The sequence below is a fragment of the Ammospiza nelsoni genome, chromosome 7 (genome assembly GCF_027579445.1).
Source record: "Ammospiza nelsoni isolate bAmmNel1 chromosome 7, bAmmNel1.pri, whole genome shotgun sequence".
Lineage (NCBI taxonomy): Eukaryota > Metazoa > Chordata > Aves > Passeriformes > Passerellidae > Ammospiza > Ammospiza nelsoni.
Window position 1 is genome coordinate 20114779 of NC_080639.1, and position 27413 is coordinate 20142191.

Below are 27413 nucleotides of genomic sequence, written 5' to 3' on the forward strand. Positions count from 1 at the left end.
TCTCTAATAAGAAAAAAGCAGAAAAGGAAAGCTCTGGCATATATAATAATTGCACAAACACGTTTAAAAAAAAAGGCAATATCTTGTCAGTATCAATAGACTACTTGGAAAAGGTGGGTGAAATTAGAGGAAATAATATTTTAAAAATATTTTAATCTTTTAAAATGCACTGTAACATTGCAGCAACATTTTCCATTGGATGCTGTCTTCTATATCTTGATCTAGAGTGGCTTCATGGCTTCACTGTATTGATTTGAATTTATGTTTTGAGGTTTTGAAATAAAAAGACTGGGATGGACTTGAATACAGTTGCAGCTGTACACTTTTACTGTATAAGAACTATCTCTTATTTGCATTTTAGTGTAGCTTGTAAATGTCTGTCATTCTGTCAGTTGTTTTATATTCCCGTAACTTATGTGTGGTATATGTGGTCACTTAAGAGCTCTGCAGTAGATGTTATCAGGAATTTAGGAGGACTGTTATGAGGTATTATTTTACGTACTGTATGTGTGGTTGTGTGACTAAATCTTGTGCCATAGCTCACATAATTGCAGTCACACAATTTCCTGCTTGAAGTTTCTTTACTTTTGTCTGCTTCATGCCTGTAACTAAAAATATTAAAGCACATACCTGCAAATTGCTGTTTTGTAAATGGAGAATGTTCAGGCCAATGCTGACAGGGCAGAGTCAGAAGAGATTCCACAGAAGAGATTGCCTTGCATTGGAAGGGACTGCAAAGATCGTCTAGTTCCAACCCCCTGCCATGGGCAAGGACACCTCCTACTAGACCAGGTAGCCCCATTCAGCTTGGCCTTGAACACTTCCCCAGGCATGTGGCAGGTGCAACTCCACAGCTACTGGAGAGCCGCCTGTTCCAGAGTTTCACCACCCCCAAGTAAATATGCCTAATATCGAATATAAATCTACTCTGTATCCATTTAAAGCTGTTGTCCCTTGTCCTGTCCCTTCATGCTCTTGTAAAAAGTCTCTCTCCAACTTTCTTATAGGCCCCCTTTAGGTACTGGAAGGTGCTGTGTGGTCTCCCCAGAGCCTTCTCTTCTCCAGGCTGAACAACCCCAACTCTCTTAGCCTGTCTCTATAGCGGAGATGCTGCAGCCCTCTGATCATGTTCATGGCCTCTGTCTGGGTTCTTGCAGCAGGTCCGTGTCCCTCGTTGCTCTCCAGGTGGGGTCTCAGCAGACTGGAGTAGAGGGGCAGAATGCCCTCCCTTCACGTTAGAGACTTGCTGCAGTGTCTGGTAATTAAGCATAATGCTTTGTAAGTTATTTTTTGTGTGTGCTGTTGGCTTTCAATACTCTTCTAAAAGCAAAATAGAATTCCAAATAGAACTTTGGATTAACACAACAGAAATACAAAATTTCAGTCCAAATTTATACATGATGGCAAAATGGTAAATGGTAATAAGATGGTAAGTAAACTTATGCCATGTATTTGACAGTTTTTGAAGAAGTTATGTTGTATGGGTAGCAAATTTTGTTGGTGACTTTTTAAATAAAATTTGATAATTGTGTATTGTTTGTATTTATTGTTACCTAAAATGTGATGGTAGTTGTGTGTCTGAGCACAAAGGTAACAGTTTGTTTGCTCCTTAAGTTTTCAGTCTAGAAAACGCTTCTAGATGCCAGGTTGTATCTGTATGCCACATACAATATATTAGTCCATGAACATGAAAGCAACCTGAATCTTATTAAAACTTCCAGGGTTGTTGTTTTCTGTTGTTTGCATGTAGTGTAAAACATCAGCTACTTTATTTGCTTTAACAGGAAGTTCTCAGTAAGTTTGTTGGCTTTTATCATTCAACTGTAGATTTAAAATTTTATTGATTTGGCCAGTTTATATGGGGGCAGAGAAGAACAGGAACACTTTTTGTATTTAAAAATAATGTGTTTTTTTTACTCAGAATGAGCACCGCAGTCATAAAAGGTTATTTAGGCTGGCTGTAGCATGAGAAGGTGTTGTCTGAGATTAATGTTGTGCCAGTGATACACACAAATTCTATCTTGTGATATTATTGCTGGTTTTGTTGAAGATGTGATTCTCATAGTAAGCTGATGCTTATGCCAAATTCTTTGGAGATCTTGTAGCATGTCCAAATGAGAAATGGGAAAGGAAACCTTTTTTAATACAAATCCTTTTTTGAATCTGGTTTTCTAAAATGCAAGTGCTGTAGCAAATAGTGTAAATTAGTTCTTGGCCAACTGTTTTAATTCTGCTTTATTCTGCCTGGAATGGAATTTCCCATTAACCTATTCCATTTTAAATCGAGAGAGGGAATTGCCATAGGGACAGGATGTTTATATTTATTATCTCCGTTCAAGTAAAACACTTGTTATTTCTCTCATTCTTTTTTCTTCCCCTCTATGTTTTTTCTTGTTTGCTTTTTCTTTCAGCAAGTAATTTTTTTCTCCACCAAGCTGAAGTAAACTTGCTTGTTAGTAATAACTGTAGTCTGCAGTTAGTATTGACATTTCTCTGGATTTTCTTAGAGCCTGATAATCCTAAATGATTGCAAAATATTGTTGTGACTGCTTGGAAATACTATCATATATATGTGCATCATGAGCAAAGTTAGTTCTATAGAATTTTACTACCTTAAGAATTGATCTTACAGAAATATGACAGGCTTAAATAGTCCTTTATGCTTTTTGTGTTCTTGGTATAAGGTTGTGTTTTGAAGTAGTACTTGCTCCCAATCCATTTGCTCCCATACTAAATTTTTTGCTTCCATGCTGGGTTTTTTTTTTTCCACAAGAAATAACGTTGAAGTTAGTGAATTGTTTTTATACAATAGAGTAGTTCTTGAATTGTAGCTAAAAAGCATGAAAGCGCACAAGTGGGAGGAAGAAAAGCTTTATGAACTTCTTTCTGTTTGGCTTGGTGTGTTTCAGTTGTAAAAGAGGAAAAGGCAGATTTGGGTTGCCAAATTGCTCTTAGTGGATATGAAGTTGGGTAGAAGAAGAAGAGTGGTCAGGGTTTCGGTTGAGAATGCCAGTACTTCAGTTATGATCGTTGGAGAGCAGTTAAACAGAAGCTGGCCACCATAATATAACCCAGTTTTTCAGGTGTTGCAAGTGGAAAACTTCTAATATTTGCTGAAAATAACAAGTACTGCACTTTTTGTTCAGTACTTAAGGACAAAGTTCTCTAGGAATAGGGAAGAGTTAGTGAGCATCAGAAGGTATTTTGGATCCTCCATTTCCCATCATTCTGACTCCATCCTTATTGAGATGCTTTGTTTGGGGTAGGAAGTAAGGGTCTGCTTCCTTCCCAGGCACCTTCTGTCTGGAGGCCTTACTCCTTTCTTTCATTCCTGAGCAGAGCAATGGGATATAGTAGCAGAAAAATCTTGGCACCTAGGCTTTTCCTGGGGAGGATGTGGTAGGTGGCAAGAACATGACTGCTTGTAAGCTTTAATTCACCTCAAATTTAGTCCTGGAAGAAGGGAGCAGAAGGTCTTAAGTGAAGTTGGACATGCTGAAGATGCTGGGGGAAGATTGGGACTGTGCGACCCTTTGGGATGGGTCCGTGCTGGAGGGATTGACTGAAATCAGTGACTGTGTTATTAATCACGACTTAAATCAGTGAGCAGGAAACCCTGATTAAATAATTGTTTTTAATTTTATTTTGCATTTGTGCTTAATTATTTTTCCTAAAGAAAAGTTGATTCTAATTGGTCTAATTTGATCATACCTCTTGCTAGGCAGGAGGGGACACATCTATATGCATTTATTTAAGGAGTTACACTGCTTAGGTTCTTTATGTTTAAGAAATGTAGCTCCCCATGCTTTAGACAGCTTTTAGCTAACTTTGTTAGTTAAATAAAGTGAATTCTAATTGTGCTATGTACATAATAAGAAACAAATATATCCAAATGTGCTTTGCATTTAAACCAGAAAAAGGAGAATTGTTTGTAGTTTGTGAAATGAGTAAATTACTTCTGGTCACTGTGCCTTGTGAAATTTGGAGTTAATAGATCAAATCCAGTCACCAGTCCTTCATGTTCATCATTTGGAAGAGAAAGCCAGGCTTTCCTGCTTTCTGAAAAAGCTGTTGGTTGCTCTTCACCAGTTCTGAGTAAACCAACTGCTGGAGTGGTTGAGCAAACAAAAATGGCTGAGGCAGTTGGTGGTGAAAGCTGATCAAGTGCTTCAGAACTCCAGTTCAGGCAGCTCACCCACAGCTTCCAGTGGTGTGATGGTCTGTCTGCCAGCAGAGCATTCAGGTTTATAATGTTTGAATATTTTTGTCTTTTATGAATTTAATGCATCATAAACTTTAAACCTCACCATAGACTTATTGCTCCAAGCTTCGATTAAACATTTGGTGTTGGAGCATATTTTTAAAATGCACAAATAAGAGAAATTGCCTGCCTTGTGCTCGCTCAGTAGCTTTAGCTGGAAAGGCTCTGAAGCTGACAACTGTCCTCCATGGATTTAGATGAGCAGCTAGCGATTGTTGAGTGACTACACAACTGCAACAGGAATCTGGTCACTTTGGAGTGGGAAAGTTCATTTACTGGAGCTTTTATGTGAAACTGGATGTCACGGAGAAGGTTGGTATTCCCTAGGACCACCTCTGCTTGCTGAGAGGTGGCAGCAGGAGCATTAAGCAATGTATCTTACCTCATCAAATCTGCAGTTTTAAGTAGGTGGAAACTTAAGGCTGAAATGCTTTCTTTATAATGTCCTTAAGAACAAAGCAGTCTGAACTTGTATTTTAAGAGATGGGAATGGTGGTAAGAAACTCCAGAGTGCTTTTTACAGGAAATGAAGCCTGACCATAGTTATTTGGGGGGTTGAGGAGTACTAGATTCTATTTCTATGGACTTCTAATAGATCTGTACCTATAAGAGAAAAATAGTTTTTTTTGAGGAATAAAGGAAATCCTGATGCTTTTAGAAAAATCTGTTATATGATGTCACACACCCCCAGATTTTTAGCTATTTAATTTTGTAGCTACCTTGAATTGAAAAGTATGTAGATACTTCAAACACTGCGTCTTGCAGCTATAACTTTTGGTGGATTGCTTTTATTTTTGTTTAAATAAGTAAACAAACATTTGAACTATATGCTGAAGGGCAAGAAATTGGAAAGTAATCTTACAAATAAATAATGAGTTTCATAAGTCCTGCAAATCTGAAACAGTATCATTTAGATCCTGGTCTTCCCATAGTGGGACTGTGATGCTCTTGGGACTGTGTAGATTGACCAGCAGATGTGTTTCCGTTTCCTTGCTCCACCATGGAACTCTTTGGTCTCTTGGTTCTATGGAGACAAACTCAGATGATGCTACAAGTAGGATTTGTAGTACTTCTTTTTTTTCACAGGGGCTTAGACTAATCCAACCTGTACACTGCTTGGCTGTATTTGGTAAATACTGTTTTTTCTTCTAGTTAATGCTATGTTCTTATGGGTTCCACAGTTTTGTCCTTAATTTTGCAACAGTACTTTAGCCAATTTTAGTGTCTATCCTAATCCCCTCTTGGGTAACTACTTTGCTTCTCAAGGATGTTAAAGGCTTTTCTGTTTCTTAGAGTATTCTTAGTAAAGGTGATGAGAAAAGTAGTGTCCTTAAGGAAGTTGATATTTTCATTATAAAGCAATCGAAAAGAAAATCCGCACATTATCAATACTAATCACTTTAACATCTAGAATAGTATAGTAGAATAGTCAAGAGTGGTGGTGGTCTAGGGAGTGTGATTATTTTTACAAAGTAAGTTTTTTTTTATTTTAACTGTGGTAGCAGCGATTATAAAGAGTGGTTTTATTGGTATTACTAGGGTTTTTCTTTGGTTTTTTTTTTCAGGGTTTTTTTGGCAATTCAGTTATTTCTTGAGCTGGTGGCTGTTTGGGAGTGCTTGCTGTGTCTTTGATGCATGTTTTAGAAGCTTCTTGACTATTAAATTAGTGTCATGGTTTAGTTTCAGTAGTTTTAGTCACAGTTTGGTAAGAGGCTCTCTTGTAAGCTCTCCACAAGCTCTAACTTTGAATAAAGTGGAGTAATTCTTCTTATAGTACTTGTGTTCTTAGTCTTATGAAGGGTCTCATTATGAGGAGTGGGATTTTAGTATTTTAAAGTTACAAGTAGGATTCAAATACAAGTAATTCCTGAAGATGCAGGTTTAGAATTTTTAAATGAGAGTTAAAAGTACTTTCTGCTGTCCATATTATTGCCTCAGTTTGCTTTTCTGAAGTTCATTGCTTATTGAATTTACTTATACAATCATATTGCATATTGCCTCTTTGTAATCAAATTGTATTATTAAATGATTGTGATACAAATAATGCTTAAGAGGAGTTCACCAGTATTCAAACTGAAAAGCAAATGTCATGTTGGTCTTCCTTGTTAGCTGATATTTTGTATTCTGCATCCATACATGATTTTTTCTCAGTTGCTTGCTTGATACATGCTACCATATCCAGAACATGCAAGTGGTTACTATTAAGGAAGCAGCATTTTTATATGTCCTGAAATTACACATTTTTATGTATACACAAACAATTTTCTCAGTGAACTGTTTTATCATTAGGAATACTAATGTTGCTGTTAGGACCCTGCATTTACAAAGCAGTCTCATAAACAAGCTAAACTTATGCAAAGATTTCAGCTGCCTTTTAGTAAAAATGTTCCAAATTCCTATTGTTTATTATTACATACCTCTTAAAAACTTGTTTCATTTTTTCAAATATGTAATTTTGTTAAATCTGATGACAATTGCAGATGGTACAAAGATTGGCATCTGGATTAATCATGCCAGTTTTGCCATATCACGAGTTTCAGTTTTTGTTACTGTTTGTTTTTAAGCAGAAGAACAGAAATGTCTAAAGTTCACAACAGCCCTGTTGTGTATTAGATGATACAAGAAACACAGTATTAATGTATTTTCTCCCTGTTTCTTATACTTGCAACATCTATCATAATTTGGGTACTAAATAGTGAAGCTATGACGATGAAATCTCCAGTGAATTACCGTAATAGTGGTGGGGTTTGGCTTTTCTTCCCCCCATGTTGTGTGATTGCTAGTTGACCTGATTTGTTCTCTTGGCTAAATCACAACATGCTGTTCTCTGAGCCTTTCGCTTGTTTTTTTCTTCCAGAGAAGTGCAAACAACAGGCACCAGTCTCTGCCAGTGTCTGACACTACCTTCCTGCTGTTTCCCTTAAATCTTTTTCTTCAAGTTTCTTCAAACCAAAAAAAAAAAAAAGGAGAAATTTCAGCTATTTTTACTATTTTTTTTGTGTGTTGTTCTTGTGGCTTTGAAATCCCATCTTTGTAAGGGAAGCAAGCAATGAGGCAGCAATACCAGTGACTATCAGAAGTTGCAGAATTTGGTAGTATGCCATCCTCCCTGCTGTCCCTGGATGGGATGTGTGCTCTCTCCTACACCACCAGGACACTCAGCCTGCCTTCTACTGCCAGGTCCCCTTCCTGACTGGTGCTGGACTGCATGGGTGACCTCCACTATCATCCTGCTTCTCTAAGCAGTGCTCCTCCTGCTCAGTTTTCATTTGTGCATGCTGTTGGTATTGCTGGCAGGAGGGCAGTCTTCAGGTGCAGGGAGTGGAGGGTGCAGTAGGAGCAGGATCCTTCTGGATGTTTGACCTCCCACGCTCAGCTGGGGATGTGCTCAGTGAGACTGTGAGCCAAGGATGTGCCCAGGAGTCTCCTCCCTTGTCCTGCAGCACATCTCCATGTGGGAGCTCTCCTCAGTGCAACGCTTTGTGCACTTAGGATTTCCCAGTCACAGGCACCTGTGTCTAGGAAGGCTGGAGAGGAATGCTTGTGTATCTGAGGTGTCAAAGTTCTCACTGACCACAGTTACCACTTGAGAAAAGGTGAAATCCAGTTTTAAGGTTCTTGTGGGTAATAGTTTAGATGAGAAATTTTTGGGAAATAACAGATGTTTTTAGTGTTTTTTCAGTCTTCAGTGGAATTGCTCCTGATTTTTCAGGTTTAAGTTAAGACAGGTTGTTACAAATGCTTTTTGTTACATCCACTGAGTGTTGGAATTTATTTGGTTTGTTGTATCAACATTCCAAAGATAGTGAGTGGAAGAGCTTATTTCTGAAAAAGAAGCCATTTTTAGTGGAGTTTTCTCATTTGGTAAATAATCTTGTTAGTATGTAGTACTCACAGAGCAACATTTTGTTGTATGAAAGCAGTGACTCATTGTTTCAGGTAACTGCCAAAATAGGTAGCATGACTATCTATTAGGGATGGAAAGGGTTTCATTAGAGACTAGACTGATTTTAACAGTTAGACCCAAACCTGCTCCGTGTACTCAGTTATTTGTTTTGCTATTTGCTGCCTTGTATTTAGGAGTTTTCCCGTGGTTAGACTTTATAATGTTCATATTTACTGTAGCAGTGCAGGAGCTGAAAAGGACCTGGCTGCCAGCTCTGGGGGCATGTGGTGTGTGTTGGCCCTGCCCGCTGGCACAGGCAGGGAGAGGAGGGCAGCTTCCAGCTCAGCCTGTTTGTTCTTCAGTGAAACTCCTTACTGGTGTGTTTTTATTCAGTTGCTTTGAATAGTGCTGAAGTTGTCACTGAGACAGCTCGCCAAAGCAGCAGTCTGGCTGGGGAGTGTGGTGCATGTGGCGGATACCCCCATGCACCTGCAGGCTTGGCAGGGCCTTAGCAGTGTCCAACTAGGGCAGTGGTCTCATTTGGACTGTTTGTGTTTTCTTACTGATGGAAGTAAGCCTGGTCTGCTTCTGGGTCCTCTCTTAAGTCCATCGATAGATGTATTCAGTTTTAAAGCATTTTCCATGTGGTTAGCTGGTGGTTAGTTACCCCAAAGTGGATCAGTTTTGTTAAATGTGTGCCAGATAAAAGGCATCCCAGTTTGTCAGATGTTGGTAAGGTGTGCTGCTGCCTCCCAGTAGCATGGTCTGTTCTGTCTCTGTTAAGTTGGCTGCAGGAAGTAGGCTCCACAAAGCCTGCTTTAACTGTCCAAGGGATTCATGGCACTCCCCTGCCTCTGGTGTGAGCTATTTGAAGGAGAAATCCTGCTTTATCTCCTGTCAGATGGGGAAGAGAGGTTGGATCACTCTTTCTTTTGCTAAAATTATGCCTACAGTGGTCCACAGAAGGCAGTGTAACATCCTTATCCCTTGAGAATAAAAGGGCAGTAGTACTGTGAGTGTTCATGCTTCTGCATGGTGGGTGATGTTAATTACAGGTCAGTATTTTTACTGGTGTCTTGAAGTATGTTTTGAACATATACCTGAAAATATTATTTTCATTCTCAATTTGTGATATCAAAGACTTACAACTCTGCTCTTTCCTAATTTCTGGTTGCCCCTGGGGCTTTAACTGCATTTTTGAAGTTTTATTCATGTGATTGCAGACTGTGTTCCACAAGGTTCGCTTAGCCAGCAAGATGGGCACTTCTTAGGAAGGGACTGTGTTGAAAGGAATGAAAATCCCTTCTGTTTTTTTTCTTCTAAAACTTGAATGAAAGTGATAGTATAGCAGAAAAGAAAGCTGGTTTAAAATTAGGCAATGAGCTTTGGATAGGAGAAATGGCTGTAATGCAAATTTCTTTAGTGATAATGCTGAGCAAAACTAAAACTGAATTTTTGACAGATGATTACATAGGATGTTTCTTTGTGTGTGAACTGAGTGGGTTTTAAGTTTTTAAAAATGTTCAGCGCTCAAAGTTGCAACTGAATTCAGTGTACACTGTTGGTATCAACAGGCTTTGTAGCTGTGCTGTAAGGAGTAAAAAGCTTGAAATATTCCCTCCCCCCTCATAGCCTTAAACCTAATTTTTTACGGATTCATGTGCCACTTCAGGTAAGTCTTTTTTCCTCTACCTGTAGAATGGAACCAATACTACAAAGTCCCACAAAAATGTGGGTGTAGTCATTAACACATCAGCTCTCTTTGTGTGTAATTTCTCTAGTCATATTCTGAGAGTCTCCTCCCTACAAGGGACTTTGAGGAAATGAGTTTCTTCCTGCGTTCATTGAAACTTGGATTGTTTAAGATGTAAATTAAAAAAAAGAACAAACCAAGGTTTGGTTTCAACCTGAAGGAGCAGAAGCTGGTTGCTGGCTCCCCTGAGCACCACCTAGACCGGGTGCCTCCAAGAGAAAGAACACAGTGAGCCATCTCACACATAGCATGGCCTGTTCAGCATCCTGCACGGGATCCCTGTTGCACAGGCTCTCTGGTGGTTTGTGCTGAATCTTGCCATTCTGCAGTCTAAATATGTTAATTTTTTTTTTCCTTTTTTTTTTGTGGTTTCTATTCTGTGTGGGCCCTACAGGTATTTTGAAAAAGGAGGAAGTGAATGGTGTTACTGGAGGTTAATACCTTTTTCTTAAAATGCTGTAGTGCAAAAGCCAAAATATTTCATGTATCTTGTAATTACAATTAGTGGTGAATTTACTTTCCTAGTTTAATCTTAGAGGTGTAATGAGCTTTTTTTCATGTTGGGTGTTAAAATTGTATGGGGCTGATGTTCTAGGTGATCACAATGTAATAAGTGAAATAGATGAATTTACTTGGAAATACTTATAATTTGCCTTTTTTTTTAGTTTCTTATTTAGAACATGTTCCTTTCCATGTAAGCAATAGAGATTAAGAGTAAGGTACTGCAGTCAGCAGTTTGTCCTGTGTGCTCCAGGGAGCAGAGCACTTGCCTCGAGGGTCAGTGGGCTGTCTGTACTTGGGAGATTTTGAAGATCATGAGGGTAGAAATGGCAGTAGGAGCTACAGAAGTAAGGAGATTAGGAAGTTCAGGGAATTAATGGCTGAAATACACTTCTCTTGACACAAATGCAGCTTTCAGATACTAAATGACTGTTATTGTAACTCAGAAAAATAAATTTATTCTATTAAATTGTTGAGGGGTTTTGGCCTGCCTCTCTGCTTTATGGGTTACTTTAATAAAAACTTATTTGGGGAAAAGCTGCGGCATCTTGTATTTCTCCCTTCATAGTTTACTTTTTCTGAGGAGGGTGAGAACCAAAAGCCCTATGGGAAGAGACATTGCTTGCTCTGTTCCTGCTCAATAGGTGACCTCTGCTTTTAGCTTCCTTTCCACTCCTTCTTCAGATAGCAGAAGCTACTGTTTGTTTTTGATATGTGCAAAAGGCCTGTGCCATTTTAAATTCTTGCAGAACAGCCATTTCGTGGACACAAGTGTTTGGAGCTCTCGGTTTGCCTCCTTATCACTGAATACTGCAAATAAAATTTGCTGTACTTTATAGTATTTCTCTAGGTAGATGTTTCTTCTTCAGGACTGCTCCTGGCTTTTAGTCTTTTCAGCATAGAAGTAAATGGAGGGATGGAATGTAGTGAGCCTTTTGTTCAGAGTGGCATGGTTGGAGAGTATCACAGAACTGGTGTTATCTCGTGACCTGTTAGTCTGCATCACCAACAAGTGACCCATGAACTTGCAGTGTGCTTCTCCCTGCTTGCTGCCTCTTCCCCAAGGGGACAGGGACCGTCTGGTTTTGGCAGCAAATGAAGCTGAAATGGGCACATTCTGCTGCTCTCTTTCTGTTTGGATACCTTTTACAGAGATGCCTGCAAGCAAGAGTAATTGCTGCACATTTCTCTACGTAGATAAAGAGGGAGATGTAGAGATAGGCAAGAGCACATCACCTGCAGATGTGCAGCCCAGGCTGTTAGGTTTTATCTCTCTTGACATAATGTTGTGTTCCAGGCAGATGTTTGCTACGTAGACAGGCAGTCTTCTAGTGTTCTGCCACAGATGTCTTGTTAACTTTGGCCAAGACAATAGGTGCTTTCTGAAAAATATAAACAGGTTTTTCTTACCTTATAGAGGGATTGTAAGCATGACCTTGTCTGTGCATTACATATCTGTTTATAGTAGTAGGAGTAGTACAGTGTAATAATACATCAGCATTTGTACTGCTCCATAGGACACTAGCAAGGACTTGCTTTACCTTTGATTGACAAAGGCAACCCAAAGGAGTGTCATCATCTTTTTTTTTTAACTTTTCTTCTAACTTCATAGCATACAGTCATAAAGCAATGAATTTAGTGGCATTTTTTCTTAACCAGAATATTTATTTTAGCTCTGAAGAAAGAAAAGTTACTGCTTTTGACCTTGTAACTGTGTAGTAAATATTCCCTTTCCAGGAAAAAGCTGCATGGAACCTAGATAGGATTGTTTAAGGCCTTTTGGGAGATTTTAGAGAGGTTAGGATCACATTCATGCATGCACAGACTATAGCGGTCAGAGATGACAAGAAACATGGGGTGGATGTGTTAGCTGGCTATCCAGTGGCTGCCAAAACTGACAGTTGTCTGGAACAAAACTTTATTAAAAGCACATTAAAAGAGAGCTTTGTATCTCCGATTATTCCGTCACCGTAGCAGATGTTCAAATCAGATGTTGTCATTAAAAATAAGTTTTCCTGAAGATGCATTTGTTTTTCAGTATCTGTATATTTGTTCTAAATGGACTAAATGCTTAGAGCAGTATTTTAGACAGTGAGAGTTAACTAAACCTGGTCTCTGTTATCACTTTCTTTAGCAATGGAGTGTAAAATGGTCGGTGAGGACTGCCTTGACAAACCTGGTTTTTTCTGTTTCTTTGTAACATTCAGGCTCTGGCAGCTTGCTATTAAGTGATGGAAGTTGGCCTTGTTGAAAAAAACACCAAAATCCTTCTGCCAAATCAGAACTTGCTCTTAGTAGTTCAGAATAGTATAGAGAACAGTTGCAATTGAGGAATCCAGACCTTTTAAAAAAGCAAGTAAATGTGACACTTGTGATGATATAGCAACAAATTTCAAAGAAATGGATGCCATTCTTGGTCATGAACATGTTCAGGATATCACCTGTGTAGTTTATGTATGTTCAGAGTGTTGACTTGTCAGGCTTGTTCTATATGTGGTATTGCAGCCAACAATTTGAAATACCTGGTAAATACCTGGCAATTTTTTTTTTTAATTTAAACTATTAATTGTATGAGCTCAGAATAAACTTTGTGAATGAGGCCATTTCCAGAAGGAATATTATTCACTGTTGATACTTTCTCAAGTGGTGGGTTTTTTTTTTTGGTTTTTTTTTGTTTTTTTTTTTTGTTTGTTTTTTGGTTTTTTTTTTTTTTTTTTTTTTTTTGTTTGTTTTGTTTTGTTTTTTGTTTTTTTTTTTTGTAGCAGCTTTTCTGTTTTATTGAAATAGGAGGGCTTTCATGATGGGGAAAGATATTGCAGACTGGGGTTTTGACAGCGGAAGTACACTCTGATCTTGCCTAACTCAATACTGTTTATAAGAGCCTAAAAGGCATTACTGGACATGGAAAGTGATTTTGGGTGTGGGGAATTATTCTTCCAAGTGGACTGTTCTGCAGTGGGGCACAGCATGTGTTTCTGTTACAGTGCCCATGAGCTGATCTATTGAATTCAGTAAAGGTGTGCAAAGGAGAGAATACAGTGATACCAGTCTTCAAAGTGTAGCCTCCTGAGTGCCATTGAAGGGTGGAAATTCCAGTCAAACAGCTTTTGATGTATTAGTACTAAAGAAATGTAGAATCATTAAGGTTGGAAGAGACCTTCAAGATCATCCAGGCTGACCATTAGCCTAGCAATATCTTTGAAACCATTATGTATCACTCAGATCTAGACACCTCTTAAACATCTCCAGGCCTGGTGAATCCACCACTTCCCTGGGCAAGTTATTCCAGTGCCTGACCACTCTAAAAGTAAAAAAGAGATTTCTCATATTTAATCTGAATTTCCCCTGTCTTACCTTAAGGCCATTTCTTTGGGTCTCCTTGCTGAAGGCAAGAGCCTGGAAGAGCCTGGCCCCCACTTCACTACAGCCTTCCTTGAGGGAGTTTTAGAGAGTGATGGGGACCCTCCTGAGCCTTCTCAAGACTAAACAACTCACACAGCCATTCCCCACAGCACAGGTTTTCTAGACCTTTCACAAGCCCTTTATTTGACAGGCTCCAGCACCTCAATGTCCTTTTTAAAGTGAGAAGCCTAGAACTGAACACAGTATTCAAGGTGTGGCTGCACCAATGCTGAGTACAAGGAGAAATACACTGTGTGTTCTTTCAATTGTTGTTTGTCCCTTCATTCATCACATGAAGCATTATTCAACAGACTCAGGAAGGACCTTGCCGTGGTTCTGTTGCTCATAGCAGTATTTGCTATGCTAACGCTTCCTGTACACAATGCACCTGGAGTTTTATTGAAAGTCTGGAAAATGGATAGATAGATAACATGTTGAATGTTCTGTGCTATATCTTATTTTCTCTGTATTAATTAGTTCATACTTGCCAATTCCTATCTCTAATATTAAAAAACCCATCCTGCAAAAATAATGGCATCATAATTTCTGGGGCAAGATGAGAAAAGTTTGATTGGTGAAGAATTCCTTCAAGAAGAGCTGCCAGAAAGAAAAATATGGCTGAAAACTGACCTATTATATGGTTTTACATGCCAAATAAAATTAAATGTTGATTCATTTTCTGAATAATGAAAAAAATTGAAATGAGACACAGCATACCATTGTTTCAATGAGTATTGTGAAAAAATTAGCTTTCAGACCATCAGTGTCGTTAATTTAGATTTCAGTTTTGAAAGCTGTCATAGACATACAGGTTTTACCATTTTTTATGCTTAGATATAATTTTTAGAGGTGCTCAGTCAGTTGTAGCTTTTTTTTCCCTTTTCAGATCTTTCTTTTACATTACTGTTTGTCTTTCTTGGGTACTGCACTGCACCTCGAACAGGTTGTATTTACACCTGTGCAGTTGTTGTCTGGAATTGAAGGAAAGTGTAATTTCTTGTGTGCATATATAGGGGAAATACTGTCACTCAGAAATTGCTGAAAATTAATTCTTTATTGATTCAAGCATTACTCTTGAGCCAGGTGTGTCTTTCAGGCAATTCAGTCGTACTTCCAGGGGCTAGGATTGGTAGTGGGATTAGTCAGAAATGAGGTGTTGCCTAGGACAGGGTTGCATGCCAGTTTAGCCCCATTTACAGTAGAGTAGACCCCGGGGATCTGTTGACCTCTGTGTTGTTTGAACCACTTGCTCACTGTGCTCTCAACGAGCCATCCTGAGCTACCATCCTTGTGGCATACACCCACTCACATGAGTATATGTTGTTGGCCTTCGGCCAAATTAAAGCACTGGTAGGCAACTTGTAAATTCATCTCTGCCTCTGCTGCCTACAGCCATCTGATGAGACACATAATCCTCAGGAGATCCCTAGAATACAGCGCCTAGCTGAAGGCAGGGAGAATTAAACATTCTTAAATTGTTACCCACAAATGTCTCCTAGCTGGTCTGGAGCTGGCCCAAGTGCTTTATTCATAAGTCTTTTTTCAAGGTGTTGGCAGGGGTTCCCTCAGGAACATAGTTCTCAGTGACTCTCTTCACTTTTCCAGGTTGTTGGCCACAAAATTGAAATCAAAAAGTGGCAGCACAGACATGAAGTCTTAAGATCGTTACAATTTTTTTTTTAACGTTAAGGAATTGATTTCTGTTATAGAATGATTAGCAGAAAATCACTTATCTATCCAGCAGCCAAAGTTTTCTTTATTTTAGATCAAGTTTCTAGACTGTTGAACTGTTGGGAAAAGTGAAATAAACAATGTTCAAGAGCTGCTGTAAATTTAAAAATATTTCCAAAAGGAAATAGACTGCTGCATCTTGGGGACAGAAGGGACATGGAATATTTTCCTTTTCTTTGGGCACTAGAAGAATTAATTTTTATTAACCCAGCAATCTATCCAAAATGCATTTCCTTGTCAACTTTTTAGTCCATGGAAAATTGGTTAAAAGTTATACTGTGTTTGGGGATATTTTTTCCATAGCAGAAAAAATTCCCTTCTTAGTATTTTAATATATATAATATTTGTCAAAAACTGCCATCTTTTTATGTTCATAGGAAAGGGTTTTTTTCTTATACTTTTAGATTTTCCACAGTTGTGCTTTTTTTAGGCTAAAATTTTGGCAGTTTGATTATTTCCCTCCCACAGGTTTTATGTAGACCAAAGCCTGATCTGTCTGCTAATTATCTGCCTTTTACCCCTCAGTCTCCTTTAGATTAATAAGAAAACCCTGTTAAGTTCACCTAGGCACCTTAGCAATGCTAGGGGGTGTCTCCTGTGTTAGGTGCCTCAGTGTTCTCAGGTGCTGAGAAATACTGCATTTTACTGTGCTTTAAAATGACTCTTGATTAATTAAACAGATTTCTGTTTTTTCTTTACCCTGAGCTTTGATATGTCCCTCTGTCATTAGAATTTTCTTACCTTTTATGATCTTTTCAAAAGGTTAGTTTCACTTAAACATCAGGATATATTTTTATCCTTTCCTGTTTCATCTACTGCCACTGTTAGTTTCAGATACAGCTAAGGTTTTCAACTTGAATGTAGTACCTTGAACTTTTTCAGGTTACCTGTTGGTTGGAGGTTATAGTAGCTACATAGTCTTCTGTAAAACAAGTTAATCCTGTTCCTTGGGAAGTCAATGCTTTTAAACATTTCTAAACTCCCAGGTTAAACTTTGTCATGAGTAATCTGTGGCTGTTTGTTAAGTATTTTGGAAGAGCTGTAACCCTGGGGCATTGGTAAGTAGTGTCCTCTAGGCTTTGGATTGTCTGGACATAAGTGTAGGTCTGGGATTTTGTTTTATTTGCTTTGCTTTAAATCTCAGAGATTCTCTTTTTCTCTGCCCTACTGACTGCTCATTTCAATTCAGTAGGATCTTCTTGACGTCAGGATTGTGATTGCCATTGGATGGTGATGTACTTCAACGGCTCCTGCTAAGAATGGGCTGTATTTTTGCTGTTACCTTGAAATTGAACTCTTCTGAAATTAAAACTGCTTGGCTTTATGCCATTATACTAACATCTCAACTTGATTTCTTAGTACCTTACTCATTTTTAAGGCTGTTTCCAGTTCTGTTATCTGTGATTCCCAAAACCAAACAGTTTGTAGAAGAGACACTATTCAAGACATGGTTTTGCAACACAGGTCAATTTTTTGACTTTGTTTTTTTGTTTTATCAGTTTCTCAACCCCACTGCCCAAATGTTCTATTTTAAATTGAACAGGTGTTATTTTCCAACTTAGAAATCAAGATTTCCATTCATTCCATAGTTTGATGTTAGTTGGTTTGTCTTGCTTTTTCACTTGACCAAACTCATATTTTAGTGCTCCCTCTATTCCTTGACTGACAACTTGTCCTGGGTCACTTTATTCTCCATTGGCTTTTATAAGGCACTTCCAATGGAAGAGACCTGGACCAACGTTTACCTAACTACAGAATAGTTTATTACCAAATAGTTTGTTTTATTTGAGACAGAAATATTAGCTTCATTACCCTGTTTTCCTGGAAATTAAAAAGTCCGTTCTGGTTGGTTCTTCAGTAAGAAAAACCCAGACTTTCAGACAGATAGGGAATAAGAAGGAAGTTGAGTGCATAGTTTGATTAGTTTGGTTTTGGGTTGGTCTGGGTTGGTTTTTTTCCCTAAAGGAAGCAAGAGAAGAGCTCAATTAAAAGGAAATACATGTGGATGCAGATATGTATCTTCATGTTGGTGAATGGAGAAAAGTAGTTATGTGGCCTCATTTTTAAGAGACTGCTTAAGGGTTTAAAAATCTGGGTTTAGTAATTTTCTGTAGTCTGTTCTGCATTTGGTATTTTAAAGCTTTTCTTCTACCTGCTTGTTGGTAAATGTGTATTCTGGAACGACAAGAGCTATCATACTCAATTGTTATGAAGTTAAATTATTGGAGCATCAACATAGTGGGTGGGATAAAACCATATTTAGGATATTCCAAATTGAAAGAAACAGTTACTTAAGGACTTCAAGGATTGCATTGCAGTGCTGTTAAACAGTGGTTTCTATACTTGGAGTGGTTACTGTCCTTAAAATCTGGTTTGATACCTTTAAAGGAATCTTGATGAAAAAACAGATAAGGGAGTGAGGGCAAAAAAATCCCCCTGCTTTCCAGGCTGCTTTTCCTGCTGTTGAAAATGTGTACGCTGCCTCTCTGCCTCCTTTTTTGCCCCTTGCCCTTTTAGATGGCTATTAGTTAGAATTACTGTTCTAAAGGATGCTACTGCCATTGAGGAAGACTACATGGCACCAATATTATCAACATTAATGTGAAATTTTGCTAAAAATACACTGCAGAGAACTCTCATACTGTGTGTGTTACCATAAAATCTGAGTGCCTACTAGGAGCACATCAGGAAATTCAATTTACATTTGGGCTATTGTTAAACTGTCTTTTTCTATTCAACAGATTGGTCTCTGTGTTGAAGTATTTTGCTCTGCCATTAAAAGCTATATGCATATAAATGCATTAAAGAAACCAGACCAAACCAGTTTGGCTTTCACTTAAGTGAACGGTGATTTGTGCTGGCCTTGAATTCAGGAGGAGGGGGCCTCAATCTAATCTGGAGAGTTGTTCTAAGAAGAATTTGGCTTCTGCATAATGAACTTTATCTTCATTGTAGAAAGCTGACAATGTGTGAAGCTGTTGATCTTTCTTCATTTCAAAGCTGTAATTGATGGCCAGATAATAAGAGTCAATTCAGGGTAATAAGAGAGTCAAAGATAAATACTGAGTTGTGGAGCTTCATTCCATATTTAGTGGAAAAGAGAAATAGTCTGATCTGTCAACCCTTTGTGTTTGGATCTGCAATGCTGTTCTGTGTAGTCTACCAGTGTTCAAGACAGAGGTTGTAGTATCACAAAATATGCAGTTTTAGAAGGTGAATAATTGCAGCTGCAACTCTCTGCTAAACTTTTTCTCCTAAGGTATCAATTTCATTGAGGCCTGAGCAAGTACTTGTTTTAATAAGTGGATCATTTGCCAGTGTTCATGTATTTGGGGGTGTAGAGCCTTGGGATACAAGTGTAGTTGCACTTCACTGTTTTTTGGTCACTGGTTCTGAAGTGTTCTGACTACCATGGAGAGTCCTCTGAGGCTTTACATCTGTTTTACTAAGGTAGAGTACTGTGTAATAGATTATACCAAATGCCATGAAAAAGCTTGCAGATTGCTTCTCTGACTTAGAACTTTGACTTTTGACATACCCCATTGCTTAAGAAATTCTCAGAGGAATTTGGAGGTTTTTTCCCCAAAAAATTCGTTCTAAAAACGTCCTTTTCAGGACAAGGTATCTGTATATATGTTGTGCTGGACCGCTTCATATATATTATATTAGTTTTTAGAGAAGAGGCTGTCTATCAGTCTGATAAAATAATGTGGAGGATACCACCATTCCCCAAAAATACAAAAGTGAGAAAATGTTGGTAATTAAAAACAAACAAAAAAAAAACTGTCAGAAGCAGCATTCGGAATCTCTGGTGGTTACAAGAAATAAAGAAATGTAGTTTTTTAGGACTCTTCCATGAATTTCAGGTGCCCCTTCAGGTTTTCTTTGGAAGATAGTACAAATTTAAATGGCAGTGGGTGGTAGCAATGCCACCTTGCCTTCAGCATCATGGTAAATATGCTGTAAGTACTTGTGTAATGTGATTGGATCTCCCTTGAGTTAGTGAGTTGGCCTTCAGGTGTAGGAAGGTGTAGGACATTAGTTCAAATAAGAAGTCTGGGTATATTTTCACGACTGTAAGTTATGTCAGTCTTGTTGATAGCAAGACATTCTGTGAGCAGGAGAGTTTATAAAGTCTAATGCTTAAAAAAAGTTATATGTCCCTTAAATTTAATATGTAATTTTTGTAATTTACAAAAGAATTGTCCCTCACGTGAAAGTTGTCCCTCACATTTTAAAATTGCCAGTACCTTTAAAACTGCCTTTTTAGAAACCTTTAAAAGTAGGTAACTTGTGCTGAGAACTGAAGGTACAGAGCTGCTTGTTCTTGATAAAACAGATGTGTGTTTGGATGTGGATGGTATATTTAAATTACGACATGAATGAGGAAGGCAGTTCTTGGGATCCTTCCTGGGATTTCTCTCTGAGGAAATAAGGTTTGAGTCCAGCTTTTCTGTCTTGTCCTTTAAATCACAAAGACAGCAGAGTGCGTGTTGCTTTTTGGTTGTGAATATTTAACAATAACAAAACCCAAACCAAAATAAACCCCCTAACATAATAGCAAAAAAAAACACTTCAGCAGAGGTAGTGAAGAGAATGCAGTGCATTCATTAGTGTGTGTAGGCTCCAAAATTTGAGCAGAAAAAGAAAGTGTTGTATTTTATCTGTGCTGTGGGTTGTCCCTTTGCATGCTACATCACCATTCTGACTGGTGAGTTAACCCAGGGGTGGTGATCACTCTTTAGTGCATTAGTATCTAAACACAGCACATGAGACCTGTGGTACTTCAGGTGAGCCTTAGCTATCCACAGTGATTATTGCTCTCCCACATTTCATAAAATAAACATTGTAAGGTATGGTAGTATCTATTTCTGTAATGTACACATGGTTTTGTAATTGCTGGAGTTACATCAGTAATTTAAGTGATCACTGAACTTTTGCGAGCAGTAACTATCAAATAGGCTAATAAATCAAAATATTGCTAGACCTGCTGCATTAAATGGTTTACTTTGCTAAAGTAAAACGCTTTTTTTTCAGTGACATACACTTAGAAACTTCTATTGTTATAAAGCAAAATAGTAATAATTTAAACTTTTCTGACAAATCTGTTGTGATTAATTCCTTATGATTTTCAGAGCAATACTTTCCCATTAAGGTATGGATTATATCCATACGTACTGGGGAAGATATGCTGAACATATCTGCTAAAAACAATATATCCTTACTGCACAGTCCATTAATGTAAGAAATATTTCTTATGCATATAAGTGTTCAATTTGTTGTAGAAATGCTTGAAAGCAGTACACAAGCACAGTTTAGGGAGCAAGAGTTTAAAGAGGATTCCTGATTGTTCTGCACTCAGCATGCATGTATATACACAAACAGTTTTAAACCCAGGGAATTTACAATCCAAAGGATGTAGAAATTTGAGAATTTTTTACTATGCAAGTTCAATAGTAGCGTTACAGCTGCAGAGAAGGCAGCTGCAGTTTCAAACTGTGTCATTCCCCTGCCTTGTTGGAGAAGAGTCTCCAGCTCTATATATGCCTGCACTTGGGTGTACTAACAAAATGTGGTGTCTCTAACCTGCCACTCATAGTTTGATTTTTCAAAAGATTCTGCCACAAACATTTCCTGAATGTTTCCTTCCCAGCTGTTTATGTCTTGGTGTGATTTTCTTCCATTGGAGGAGGTTTGTTAGCAGTTCCCATGGTAAAGGAGCTTACTATACCTCACTTCTATCGTCTGCCTTCCTACAGGAGCAAGGGCAACTGGAATTAGGCAAATAGCAGAAGCAGTGCTTTCCCTGCCAGAGGGGTTAGCTTTATGCCCAGGAGTGGCCAAAATGTCAGAAGGGTCTGTCTACAGCTTGGATGCTGAAGATTTTGAGATACTCAAGAGTCCCATAAGAAAGTGTCATTTGACTTATTAATAGCAAGGGGGAAGGTACATTGATGCATTTATTAGAATGTTAAGCTAATGGGTTGAGGTTTATAGCAGCAGTTAAACTTTGAAAACTAATTTTCACAAAAACAAAGTTTTAAAAACTTTTTTTCATGGCACTGTTTTTTGGTGAACTGCTGTGTTGTCCTTTGGGACTGAAAAGCACCAGCTTGTTGTGTCTTAGTTGGAAAAAAATGAGGCTATTTTACTATGTGGTACTTGAAGGATGTGCTATTACAATAGTGCATTAAGACTTCAACGTGAAATATCTTTATTTAAAATAAAGCAACTGAAATGTTTCCAATTGAAGATAAACTGAATGTTCAAGATGAAAAGGTAAAAAACACAGAATGCAGTTTGTGTAAATACAAAAGACTTATTTGTCTACATCATCTTTCAGACTCATTAAACAGCCATAAGTGATTTAAATACAAATTAGGAAGCTGCACATCATGTTGCAGCCTACTCATGTAGGCTGAGCTCATCAGAAACTCCTTTTGTTCCTCCATTTCCTTCCACCTAACTTTCCCTGCAGATGCCAGCAGCACTGCTTTACTCCATTTACAGGGCTCTGTTGAAGCCATCACCTCTGCAAGGGTCTCTGTTATTCTGGGTTCCTTTTTCATTGCTGATCCTGCTCCTTTTTTCTCTGACCTTTGGACCTCCATGTAACACTGCATTCCTGTGCATGGGTTGAGGACTGCAATCCACCTTCTGATTTTCCATTTTTCCTCCTGTAATTCCTGCTTGTTATCTTTGACACTGACAGTCTAGCATTTAAAAAATACAGAAAACAAGAGCACTGCAGAATATATTGCAGAATTGGGCGGTTTTATGCTGGAAAGCACTTTTTTCCTGTCAGCTAGTTTTTAATCTATAAATAATTGCTGGGTTGGCGTATTGCATACTGCAGGCTCTATGTCTCTTCCATGCCTCTAACAGGTTCTCATTTTCCACCAGAATTGACAAAGCTATTCTGATATGCAGAACTTGCCACATCATTTTTGTAATTCCTTGAGTGCTTTGGCTATTAGGTAACAGGTGGTGTGTCATTGTCAAGTTGAGGGTACAAATCCTTCGTTTGCGTACGCCAGTGGTATGCTTGGCTTGTTTGTGAAATGTTCCACTGCAAATATTAGGAAATATAACTAATTTATATATGTATTTTTTTAGGAGCAATGGATGAACTTCATAGCCTGGACCCAAGAAGACAAGAATTGTTAGAGGCAAGATTCACGGGAGTAGTAAGTGGCAGCACTGGGAGTACTGGAAGTTGCAGTGTTGGAGCTAAAGTAAGTCCTAAGAGCAGTCATTCAGATCTGCCATTTTGAAATGCTAATTTATCTCAGACCATCTCATTTTCATACTGTTAATGTTATTTACTTGTAAAAGCAGTGGCTTGGAAGAGGCTCTCAGAAAAATCCCTCTTGTCTGTTATTTTGCTTTGAGATAAGATTGTTTATCTTGAACCTTTCTGTGACATGGATGTTGAATTGTTCTTAAAAACACCGAAGAATGAGCTTATACGGGCTCTTTAGTGGCTTTGCTGTAGTGCACATGTGATCAGAGATCAAAGATTTTCCCATTATTTAGGTGGAGTTGTCTCTGCTGCAGATGACCATCTACTTACAGAGTAGTCGTGTGTGACATCTGTTTTAATATTAAAATTTTTTGAAGTTTAGTACATATAGATAAAAAAAATATTTCAACATTTCTAGACATTATATCAGTTTCTCTTACTTTCATTCTAGAATTCCTGTCTTTTAATATCTAAGCCAGGATGCAGCACTTTAGGAAGAACCTTATGAACACTGAATAATTACTTTCCATATGTTGTATATTTCCTTTCAGTTAATACATCTGCAAAATAATTTTGTCTTTGCATATTCTGTTCATGTTACTAACTTCAGCTTCCAAGACTGATTGCTGCAATACTGTTGCCTAGCCAAAGGCACTCCATTTTGTATTTGTGCATTGGAATGTTCTCCATCAAGTATAATACTTAATAGACAGACATTAAAAAGGTGTCATACTAATGTTTTAGGTGTGTTTCCCTCATGACTAAATTACTTCTGAATTCTGTTTCCAAACTGTTTGCAGTGCCCTCATGTTTTAAGTGCTTTACACAAACTTGTAGTATTTTTAGCTTCCTATGCTGTGTTTTAGTTACCAGTATAGATTACAGAACCAAATACTTCTTGGTAGAAGACATTGTTGGAATTTCTGAAGACATGTCATGTATCCATGGCTGTGAACAAACTACACAGAATTGAAATTATTATATAGTGATCTTGCATCATAATTTGCTTTGGAGAGTGACGTGAAGGTAAATGTCACAAAACTGTAAAAAGATCACAAACTTGTTACTATCATTTAAAACAAGAAATTAGTTAAATAGTCAGGGGAAGAAATGAGGTTGGATTGACACAGTGACATTGATGCACTGTCTAATTGTCTTCTCATTATAATTGCAAAATTGTATATTTGCCATATCATGCTTAAAATTAGAGACAAACACAATGATTCTGGCCCGTTTTGTTTATTTATTCCTTGGATTCTCTAGTACTGCTTACTCCCCTAATTAATTAACTCATTTTAATAGCTCAGGTAGTTGCTCATAGTTCACATTACTATTTATCCTTTTTTATTACTAAATCTGTACTTCTAACTTCATTGAACTTTTACTTTTTGATACAGCTGTTTCGGTCCATTGCTTTGTTGCAAATTTTACCTCATAATCTATCTGCTGCTGTATGTGTAATACATTTTTTTTAAAGGCATTGTCGGGTTTCTTGGGGTTCCTCCTCTTTAAAATTTGATTCCCTGTGAGTCACTGCTTACCATTTACATAAATCTATTGAAGTCTTTTTCTTGTTGTCTGTTGTTCAGCTGATTTCAGCTGTTAGCCAAATTACATTCCACTTTCACATTCTCAGTTTGTTCATCCAAGTTAGCCAGAAAAAGAAATTTAAAGCAATTTCCTTTTTCACTCTGCCATGGAAAAAATATATTTCTTGTCCCTGATGCATTCCAAGATTTGTATCTCATCCAGTTGGTTTCCAAATGGATATCTAGATGAAGTGGTGTTTTTTAATACTACCAAATGCTTTGATAAATGTTTGCAGAAGATACTGTTACCACTGTTTCTTACAGGTGCAGATCCTCATCTAAGACACTGTTATTCTTACCTCCTAGTCCTGTGATTTGTTACACCATCAGTAAAAACACAATTCCATCAGTTTTGTTTGTATTTCTTTTGTTGTGACCATTCAGTGTATCCATGCTGATAATGTGAAGTGTAGTAGCTGATCTGGGCTGTGTTTGGAGAAAAATGCTTTTTAAAAAATATAGTCTGTAGTCTTGGGGGGGGGATGCTCAGACAGGCTTATCTGATTCTTATTTGAAAAAACTGATAGAACATTTTTGATCTGATGTACAGAGGTAAGTGGGAAAATATGAGGTATAAATATAATATCCATTGGTCTGCCTTCGCTTTGAAGGCCAAAATGAGAAAACTTCTCTGTGTACAATCCCAAATCCCCATGTTCCAGATTCTGATTTTCCTAAGCTAGCAAGACAATACAGAGCTTGCAACTTTAATAGTTATTTTTTAAAATACTCTGGGTCATTACATACTTCTAGTAATTAAATTGAAATGGACTCTCAGCTATCCTTACCGTATGTGTTGCTGAAGAGTTTTGAAATTTCTGTGAGTAAAAAAGCCCATTATGTTCAAGCTTTTTCAGTAAGCAAGGTTGGAAATACAAATGTAGGTAACTGATATTCTTGTTGTATCAGACTTTGATGGCCAAATACTGACACAGGACAAGGAAGAGCAAGATACAGGCATTTGTGTATACTGGAGACTGCCCTGCGGGTGAAAACATACATGGAAACTTTGTGTGTTTAATTAACATTTCTCTGGACATTGTAATCCAGAGATGATTTAGTTATTCAGATGTCACAGATGAGTACTCTCCTGCAAACTGATACCAGGCTGGAATTTAATGCTCAGGAGCAAACTGCCTTGGAACTACTTCACTTCAAAATGTTTGTTCTGCCTTCTTATATAGAAGAAACAGGTCCATCAGTGTAAGAGTTTTGGTGGGTTTTTTTAATAAAAAGCCACTCAGCTGATGATGACTCATTAAAATGTCCTCGTGACATGCTGTGTTCAAAAGATCTCTGAATAAATCAGCCTTAGTAAATTTCTAAAAAAATATTGTAATTTGGGACTGTATCACTACTTGGGGCTGTTGCTGTTTTTTCTTCCCTGACTAATGTAAATTTATTGTGTTGGGGGAAATTTGTTTTAAGAATATGGAATAGTACTGTCAATAGGTTCTAATTTTCTCCAAGACAAACTAGACTATTACAAAGATTATTTTTTAAGTCTATTTCATGACAGAAAAGTAACACCTTTTTTTAAGTAACACCTCTTTTTCTTCAAAAATTGAAAAATTCTAGTAGTCTCTAGAACTTTCTCCAGTGGTTTTGAATATGCTGGGGTTTTACTTGGCTCAAAAGCAATGGAAATTCAAAATTTACTGTGCCCTGTCAAAATATTCACCTGTCAAACTTATCCCCCTTTCCAGTTACAAGTGTTCCATAGTTAACTTTTCCATGAGAGCATGAAATGACTGTTACTGGTTGTAACTGTGAGTGGTAACAGTGGATTATGTTTTATAATTCTGTGTATAATATTGAGTATTTTATTTGTCTTGGTAGGCCTCAACAAATAACGAGAGTTCAAATCACAGCTTTGGAAGCTTGGGATCTTTAAGTGATAAAGAATCAGAGGTAAGTGTATGAGGCAGATCATTATTACCTCAGAATTTTAATGCTACCAAGTAATTTATTTTTATTCTTCTTTGATGCCTTATGTTGTATAGAAGCTTTTAAAGTAAAATGCAGACTACTCAGATAGGTAGCAGAGAGCGTAAATTACTGGAAGACATTATCTCTGGGAAGAGGAACCAGCCTCTGGTTCCTGACTGGAAGAAGTGAGTTTCTTTGGATTTTTGGTCGTGAAAGTAGCTGCTGCTGCTTCTCTGTTATCTATGTAGTCATGGTCTGAGGATGGATACAGCTTTTGGAGCTGAAAATGTTTATGTAGTTTACTGTCTTTTGTTTCATAAGTAAAAAGTGTTTCATCAGCACAGATAGCTTTGACTGATCTTTGGATGAATCCTTGAAAATATTCTAGAAACTAGTTTACTGTGTTTTCTTTCCAAATAGGGATTTATGCCAAGGACAGACATCCTTAGTAGACGTCATTTTTATTTGTAAAGCTGCAGTTATCACTGCATATTTTCTTACCTAAATCCAGTTTGCAATCCAAGAAAAGGATGCATGTTTTTATTAGGTTTAAATGTGCAGAGCTCAGACTTGCCTTGAGTAGAATATTTTCCTCTTAGTGATGAGCATTGCTATAGTTGCACTAATACTACAGCTCTTAGAATGTACCTATTTCAGAGCCAGTGAGTGTCTCTGACAGTTTTGCCTCTGTGTGTCACAGATTGCATGCATAAGATTATATCCTTTGTAAGCAAGAGTGGATTCTGGCCTAGGCTAGGCCCTGTGTGACAGTGTGTCATGCTGGCGAGATGGTCATTTGGAATGTGCTCTTGGTGTTATTTTCACGTCAGAGCTTTACTTTGGGGCCTAATTGTCCGTTTGCTCAGTCACTACAAGATGCTTTTTTACTGGGCTGTCAGCAAGTGAATTTAATTGGTTCCCAAAGCTGATACCTTATAAATAAAATTCTGTATGTGTGATTTGTTTTTCTTGTTGTTTTCTTGAAAAAAGCTCTGCTATGTTTTTTTTTTTCTCCTCACCTTTCCCAGCTGGATTATGCATCCAGCTGCATAGACTATTTTCTTAACCAGAAGATTCTGTCTGCCTGTTGTTTTTATTCATGGCTTTTCCTAGAAATA

General features: G+C 37.8%; 1 protein-coding gene across 4 annotated transcripts in view; it reads left to right on the plus strand.

The window, feature by feature from the left end:
* The window catches only part of TLK1 (tousled like kinase 1), an 88819-nt gene that overhangs the window by 23765 nt on the left and 37641 nt on the right, over positions 1-27413 (plus strand). For all 4 annotated transcript variants that reach the window (XM_059475459.1, XM_059475457.1, XM_059475458.1 and 1 more), the window contains exons 2-3: positions 22651-22769; positions 26206-26277. In XM_059475459.1, the coding sequence (XP_059331442.1) occupies positions 22656-22769; positions 26206-26277 (186 nt within the window). In that variant the 5' untranslated portion in view covers positions 22651-22655. The remainder of the gene's footprint in view (positions 1-22650; positions 22770-26205; positions 26278-27413) is intronic.